The sequence below is a fragment of the Lathyrus oleraceus genome, chromosome 7 (assembly GCF_024323335.1).
Source record: "Lathyrus oleraceus cultivar Zhongwan6 chromosome 7, CAAS_Psat_ZW6_1.0, whole genome shotgun sequence".
Classification (NCBI taxonomy): Eukaryota; Viridiplantae; Streptophyta; class Magnoliopsida; order Fabales; family Fabaceae; genus Lathyrus; species Lathyrus oleraceus.
In genome coordinates this window covers 215,639,122-215,647,366 of record NC_066585.1, presented here as the reverse complement: position 1 = coordinate 215,647,366, position 8,245 = coordinate 215,639,122, and the positions used below count along the sequence as shown (strand labels likewise).

The 8,245-nt window shown below is 36.4% G+C and overlaps 2 protein-coding genes across 2 annotated transcripts; one reads left to right on the top strand and one right to left on the bottom strand.

Moving 5' to 3' along the window:
* Nucleotides 1-423: 423 nt before the first annotated feature.
* On the top strand, nucleotides 424-4,133 carry LOC127101192 (protein DJ-1 homolog C). Its single transcript, XM_051038537.1, has 7 exons — nucleotides 424-1,008; nucleotides 1,238-1,387; nucleotides 1,851-2,030; nucleotides 2,495-2,575; nucleotides 2,667-2,867; nucleotides 3,396-3,533; nucleotides 3,616-4,133. The coding sequence occupies exons 1-7, from the start codon at nucleotides 625-627 to the stop codon at nucleotides 3,832-3,834; spliced, it is 1,353 nt and encodes a 450-aa protein (XP_050894494.1). The 5' UTR covers nucleotides 424-624; the 3' UTR covers nucleotides 3,835-4,133.
* Nucleotides 4,134-5,249: 1,116 nt separating this feature from the next.
* LOC127101194 (bZIP transcription factor 46) lies at nucleotides 5,250-7,910 on the bottom strand. The gene is made up of 4 exons (XM_051038538.1): nucleotides 7,709-7,910; nucleotides 5,880-7,050; nucleotides 5,686-5,757; nucleotides 5,250-5,594 (listed from the first exon to the last, which is right to left on the bottom strand). The coding sequence occupies exons 2-4, from the start codon at nucleotides 6,924-6,926 to the stop codon at nucleotides 5,502-5,504; spliced, it is 1,212 nt and encodes a 403-aa protein (XP_050894495.1). The 5' UTR covers nucleotides 6,927-7,050; nucleotides 7,709-7,910; the 3' UTR covers nucleotides 5,250-5,501.
* Between the last annotated feature and the right edge of the window lie 335 nt (nucleotides 7,911-8,245).

Genomic DNA, 8,245 nt, shown 5'->3' with positions numbered 1-8,245 from the left:
AATTTTAATGAACTGACTTGATCGTTGGAGTGTTAGTCTTGTAGGTTCATCATGTGCTACCGTATTAGAGATCAACACCATTATTTCATGATATTTGACTCATCAACCACATCCAATTCTAATTTCTGAATGGAACACCACTAAATAACTACCAATTTATTAATCGATGGAAATGACAGGACAAAATTTGAACAGAATAATTGAATAAAATAGAATAATATTTAATTTGATTTTATTATTTAAATTTGTAAATAATTGATGAAAAAATTCATTTTATCTTATTATATTCATAATTTAAAGATATATAATAGAATAGTAAATTATTATGCTCCATTCTATCATCAAATTATAAAAGACACAAATAATAGAATAAATTCTCTATCATAGAATAAAATCTTTATTTAATTTGGTTGGATTCCATCTATCTAAAGAAAGCTCAAGTTAAGTAGGCAACCAAGTGCGGAAAAGATAGTAGTGAGAGAAGAACTTATTATCATCTAGTCGAAGCCTACTCTTTTCTCTTTTCACTTTTCACTTCCTATCTTCATTTCACTCCACTTCCTATCTTCCGTTTACGCGAAACGGCAAATCCATCATCCGAACTGTGCTGTGGCAACAGAGTCCATGTCGTTGCTGCTACTGCCACCCAAACCTCCCCCAATACTCTCTCCGTTCACCGTCGCTATTTCCACTATCAGCCTTAAACCCTTACCCTCCTTCAAACCTCCACGTTGCACTCCAAACTCCACACTTCCCATTTCCGTCTCTCCGCCAACAACAGACACAAATGCAACAACTCCAAAGAAGGTTCTTCTTCCCATCGGTTTCGGCACCGAGGAAATGGAAGCCGTTATCTTAATTCACGTCCTCCGCCGTGCTGGTGCTCTTGTCACCGTAGCTTCCGTTGAGCCTCAACTTCAAATTGAAGCTTCTGGAGGTACCAAATTAGTCGCCGACACTTCCATTTCCGATTGCTCTAATCAAATCTTCGATCTCATCGCTTTACCGGTTAGTTTTTATCTTATCACCTCCATCACCACCATCATCTTTACCGGTTAGTTTTTATCTTATCACCTCCACCACCACCATCATCTTTACCGGTTAGTTTTTATCTTATCACCTCCATCACCACCATCATCTTTACCGGTTAGTTTTTATCTTATCACCTCCACCACCACCATCATCGTCACTTCTCCTTAATGTTCAATTGTTCATGCATAATCACTATAAGTAACAGGGAGGAATGCCTGGTTCAGCAAGATTAAGGGATTGTGATGTGCTGAGAAGAATCACATGCAAACAAGCGGAGGAAAATAGGCTCTACGGTGCGATAAATGCTGCTCCTGCTGTCACGCTTTTGCCATGGGGTCTTTTGAAGAGAAGGAAGGTACTTTACTTTTTTTTTTGGATATTGTAGTTTGATTCATGCCTGTGTTTGGACTGATATTAAGTTTGACAAAATTACAATGACACTAACATAAACCCCCAAGGGTTGGTCTTTTGGCGAAGACTTTGGGTCCTGAGGGGTGTGCTTCTCTTAGGTCTCAGGTTCAAATTCTCCTAGGTGCTATCAATCCTTGTGTTGTTCCAGTCCATAGTTGCCTTTAAATGGTCCTCTGTTAGTGGACGGTGGGATTGGTCCCTATGGATTAGTCGGTCTCAAGGCTGGATACCAAGTTTCTAATAAAAAACAATGACGCTAACATTTGTTAAAGATTCAAAGCTAAACTTCTGCCGAAATCTGTTTCTAACAAACTCACCATCAATCTAAACATGGATTATATTGCTTATCTTTTATTTTTTGTTATTGTATTTGGATGAGGCTGATTTTTTCCAGTTTGTCTTGCAAGATAACCTGTCACCCTGCATTTTTCCACAAGCTTCCTACGTTTTGGGCTGTTAAAACAAACATTCAGGTTTCAAAAGGGCTCACAACGAGCCGTGGCCCTGGAACTGCTTACATGTTTGCTTTAACCTTGGCTGAGCAGCTTTTTGGGGAGTCTGTTGCAAGGGAGGTTGCTGAATTCTTGGTAATATGCTTTGTTGATCAAAAATTTTACACTTCCGCAATAGAGAAGAAATTAAAATTAAGAATGTCTTGAAGTCTACATTCTAACTGGATTAAGATTACTTACTGTTATTCTGTGTTGCCAAACGTTCATGTGGTCAATTTGTAATCCTTGAATTGAAGTGATAAAGCGAAAAGCCAATGTTTAGCCTGGCTTAACAGAACAGTAACTACTGTTGGTTACATACTGAATTAGATGAACTGCAGGATTTATCGGGGTCTGGAAAAGGAAAAACAAAAGGATTGATGCAAAATGATGAAATTTGCTAGAAATCTAATATTTTAAATCTGGGTCCTAAATTTTGATATTGAGTTATGTATGTAATAAGAATTGATTACTTATACTGTTATTTCTAATACTTGATGCATGTTGGGAATCAGTTGTGCTATGTGCCTGATCTAGTTCACTTTCTTCTTTTATGATAGTTGATGAGAACCAGTGATGATAATGTATCCAAGAAGGAGTTCAATGAAATTGAGTGGTCTGTTGGCCACCCTTACCCCAGTGTAGGTTACTGTCTTATTTGTATAATTTGTTAAGGTTTCTGTTGTCCATGCTTTTGTAACGAGGATCTAACATGTATGTGATGACAACCAGGTTCTCATCCCAATTGCACATGGTTCTGAAGAGATTGAAGTAGTGACACTGATAGATATTCTAAGGCGAGCAAAAGCTAATGTCATTGTTGCTTCTGTTGAGAAAACTCTTGGAGTCATGGCTTCTCAAGGAACCAAAATTGTTGCTGATAAGTTACTTAGTGATGTTCAAGAGTCAGCACATGATTTGATTATTCTCCCGGTAATACGAACTTGTGAAAATTATTAAGTTGATGCATTTTTTGTGTGGTGGTGTTTTATGGTTCGTTTTGATTCATGAAAATTTGATCCAATAAAAAAAAATCAGTTCTCATGTTAAGAATCTAGTCTTTCAGGCTACTGCATTTTTGTATGGTCTACTTTCTTAGTTTGTGCTTGCACTGATCTTTTCCAGACATGTTCAAACAAACCTGAGTGGATTTCTCAATATGCACTATAAAGGATTTCAAAACCAAACAAGATTGTCAGTCATATATTGTATATAGGTGATTTGGATTGAATAGTAAACAATCTTATGATGGAACTTTGGGTGAAAATGGATAAAACACCTTATAGTATTATTATCTTCACGAGGTCCTTCAAATTGTAGTGTTATTTTTCAGTTATAACTTGTAAGTGACTCAATTTAGTTAGGGTGGTCCTTATCTGCAGAATCAGACGATTCTTATTATTGTGTCCCTCCCATCCTTCGTCGATCTGCGTTATTGCTAAGATTGTCATCAATTTTCAGGGAGGAACTGCTAGCACTCAAAGGCTAAGCAAATCTAGAATTCTGAAGAAGCTTCTAAAAGAACAAAATTCAGCTGGTAGAATATACGGGGCCGTCTGCTCCTCACCTGCTATTCTACACAAACATGGTTTACTAAAGGTATTTAATACACCACTGTTACCATTGTGCTTCCTGATCCAATTCTTTAGATAAGCCTTACTGAATTCTTTTACTGTTTAAGGACAAGAAGGCCACAGCTCATCCCTCTGTCTTAGACAAGCTGAAAGACGGAGCTGTAGCTGTAACTGATGCGGCAGTAGTTATTGATGGAAAACTGATCACTAGTGAGGGACTTGCCAGTATAACTGATTTTGCTTTAGCTATTGTGAGCAAGTTATTTGGTAATGGAAGAGCGAGAAGTGTAGCAGAAGGCCTTGTTTTCGAGTATCCTAAGAAATAGAGCATGTAGTTTCAAGTACTTGTAGGTGGGATAGAAAAATTATAGGCCACGTACTCCAGCCCAGGCCTAATAGTTGAATGATACTACCAATCACCATCTCCTCTGAGTCTCATTTTTCGAGGGATGGTTGTATATGAAAAATAACTGCAGGTTACACAAAATTAGAACTTGAGTATCAACATGGTTGAACATGCTATGTGATTCTAGTCCTAAAGGCATGGTTGTCCAGGATAATCTCTTAATTCTACTATGTTGAAAATAGAGCAGGACTGATATTGTGTGAAAATATCCACACCTCACTCCAGTTGTTAAAAGACTCCAATTGTTAAAAGAGACCGGTTTAGGTTGAGGTCACTACCGATTTGTAAACCTACCGGAAAGGTCTACAACTTTTTTCAAATCCTTCAAGCCAAATAAGTGTCCCAAGTGTCTTGTTGACGTTTGCAGTGAATGGTTCATTTTTGACAGGCAAAATACGCAGTACTTTCTAAACACTTATTTATGAAGTTTCATTTTGAAAAAGTTACATGGTTCAATTTTGACAGGAAAAGTATGCAGTACTTTTGAAACGCTTATTTATGAAGTTTCATTTTAAAAAAAGTCACTTTTCCAATCTCTCTTCCACATAAAAAGTGCATCACAATGAATTGAAAAAACACCCGAGCTTACTGCAAAGCATAGAGTTCACGTTTATAGTTAAAATTAAAAAAGAACTACCATAGATTATCCTCCAGAATTGATTTGGAAGTGCAAGAAACCTGATATACACATTAACTATCACGCTGTCCTATAATAACGACACTTGGAATTCTTGAGGAAATGCTACTATAAATCTAAAAGCGGGACTTGTTGATCTAATAGTGGAAAGAAACTAGTGCATAGTACAACACAAAATCCACTTTGCACCGTATATAACTAGTCTTTTATAATTACTTTATTTATCTTTAGTGTCTTTTTTAATCTCTTTACAGAACTTTTTTCATCCATTGTTCACACTTTTTTTTTACTTTTTGATTGCTGGACCAATTTTCTAATCTGTCATTGTCAATGATTGACATATAATTGCTAGGTTCACTTCATTTTATAGGTGTATCCATTTTACTCTAGGGTATATGTCCAACCCATATCTCTTTCTTGTCTCTCTCCCTCCCTTCATTCTCATTTCTCTTCTCACAAGTTCTCCCCACATCTGCTTTATCACAACACAAATTCACTTTTCAATTCTATAACAACTTTATAAGATTCGAGATATGCATTATTCTAAACAAAAGTTCGTATTGGCAGAAGAAATTATTTGAGTATGATGATAATTATGTTTGGCGTGTAAAATAGAAAATAAATGGGAATCCAAGTCCATTAATTAATAAACATAAACTAGAATTTTAATTGAACAGAGAGGTGAGAAACACAGACAGTTCAACAGGAAACAGGCTGGTCTAATCATTATACACTTGATACAAGAAAATGACATTCAAGAAAGTAAAATAGTTTATGATACAAATGCAAGTTTAATACTTTAATTTACAACTAAATGCTTCTAGTACCTAATACCTATACATAAAATCTACCATCCTGTCTACTGTTAAACTGTAATTACTTCACACCTTACATGCATAACTCCTCTTCTTATGACATAACAATGCCTTCATTCCTACAAGCTTTAAAATCTACCATGGACCTGTAAGTGTCCTTCTCAAGTATCTTATTTTATTTACCTGTAGCATATCCTCCTTGCTTTTCTGCATTTCCATAAACTCTGCCTGTATCATATCAAATGTGGTTAGAGACTGCCAAAACCTCAGCGAACAAATTATTGAAGAGTTTTTCGCGCAAAATGACAAAATAACATACCTGTTTTCTTTGTAATTCCTCGTTTACTTCCTTAAGTTTTGCAACTTCAGCCTCTAGTTCAACAGTGTAGGCCTTCATTTATAAGAAACAAAATTTAGAAGTTGTAAAAATGGCAATCGTCTTAACACATTCAAGAACTAAAATGACTGTATACTCGATAAGAATGCGTAAATGAGTATAAATGAAATGCTAACCTGTTTGCGAGCCCGTGACCTCGCAGCTGATTCTCTATTCTTTATCATTCTCCTTTGTCTCCTTTCGACTACTTTTTCTACAGCACCAAATTTCCTCCCTCTGTTGATTCCATAAGCAACTGGTGAAAGTAAAGGATCTAAATTACGCTTTGTAATTATGTCTGGCGACAGTTTACTTCCCGGAGAAGCAATAGGAGCCGTGACATTCGCCGCGGATAAACCAATCATTCCAACACCAGGAGCTACACTGTTTTGAACTAATGCACCATTCATGGAATGCTCTTGAACTCCAACCATTCCTCCCCGTCTACCCGGGTTACCGAGTTGAGCATTGTTTAGCATATGAATAGAAGAAGCAAATGCTACATTTGTAGGTTTCGGGAAAAGGGGCGGCGGCCGTTGCGAGTGATTCAAGTTAATTGATGAAGGAGGAAGAGGAACAGAAACAGGAACCGGAACCTGTTTAGGAACTAAGTTAATATTATCACTCATATCTCCATTATTTCGATTTGGTTGTTGAAAGCGAAGTAGATTGGTGCTGTTGTTTGATCTAGAGAAGCCACTAAACCATTCATTATTATTCGGTCTTTCAATTTGTTGAACATGATTAGGCACATCTTCTTTCACAACACCAGCTCTCACCAAAAACTCTTCCAAGGTCACTTCACCTAATGTTGGCTGTCTCTGAGGGATAGATGAACCACTATTTCCATCATCTTTCATCAATTCCTTCCAAACCTCATCAACTTTTCTCTGACTAAGTGTCCTTGGCAAAGTCAAGGAACTTTGTCTTTGCAAATTACTACCAATTGTACTGTTAGGTCCTTCTCCTCCCCCTCCAACGGCCGAACATGTCAACGCCTGAGTCTCTTCAACATTCCATATGTTCTTCAAGAGTTCATCCATGTTCATTGATCCAAAATCTTTTCCAACTCCACCAACCGTACTCTGCAACTCATCAAAAGTCAAGGAGTATATCGAAGACTGCCTCGCTAGATTAACATTTCCAGATGGCTTCACACTCATTGCATCCCAAGAAAAGTTCATGTTTGACCCCACTTTCAAAGACTTAAACCAGAAGTAAGATTTTCACTTAAGCAATCTCTCTCTTAAATATTATCCTAAAGTAGATCATGTGGTATTTTCAGTCACTGTCCTTCAGAATGATTACCTGTATTTAGATCATAAACTTCAAAATACTAAAACAATTTGACTTTATTTCATCTTTCTCTATATATAATAGCTTACACATAAGCACTTATATGATAAATATGATAAATGTTCATGTTATAAGTGCTTAATTAAGGCGTTTTCCCAAAAAGGATCATAGACTTCACAGTTCTGCTTATATTTCCTTAATAGTTTCAAAAATCTGTAACCCTCTCAAAATAGAAAGTACAAGAAGAAACAAAACTGCAACCTCGTTAACAGCATTGGAGGGAAACAGATACATAAGAAGCAACATAGTACATAACAAAAAAAAAAGCTTAGCAAAACAGTTCCAAAACAGCCATGTAGAATTAATTGAATCCACGAGCACAAGAATCCAAAGCATATAAATATAAAAAAGAAGCGCAAATCCAACCACAACTACCTATTACAGACCAGTGAGATCAAAACATCTGTTCTGTGTTAATTAAGATCCATATAGAGAAATTGAAAAAAAAACATGATGTACAAATTAGGTAAATTAGAAATCTGACGTAGACAGAACATAATTTATCCAAGATATTAATACCTTTAAACATGTTAAGATTTAGATAGAAATAAATATAATTAGGTAAAGAAACATGGATGAAAAAAAAACGGCGGTGAGAACGAAAACTCACTCGTGTGTATTGAGCAACAACGTTGTTGAGTGTCGTGTGTAAACGATCTTGAGATTGGGGAGTATGGTAGAATCGACAAGTGTCTGTGAGTTATGCCGGGTTATAAGGAGAGACTCAGTCACCATGGAGAGAAAGATATAACAAATAAACAGAAGATTTTTTATTTTTTAATTAATTATAATTGTTTTGGACCAATGAGGTTGCAAAACGTGGACCAATAGTGAGTGAGTTGAATCGTTGATGTGATGTTAACCAATGAGATATCAAAATGTGGAACGATCTGGTACTGCAAACGTTTGATGCTTGTTTCCGACAACATTACAATGGTGACCGTAATGCTTTTATTTGGAGATTTTTATCTCGTGACTGGATATTGTACAGTACATGTGCTTTTTATTTTTTGATGGTGTAACTTTTACTTTTTGGTTGGTAATTTTGCTTCGAAAGAGGGAAGGTTGTCCATCCCACTCTGTATAGGATGAGGCAGGATAATGTTTTTTATTTGGTGATGGGACAGGATTGACGCAAGTTTAGGGG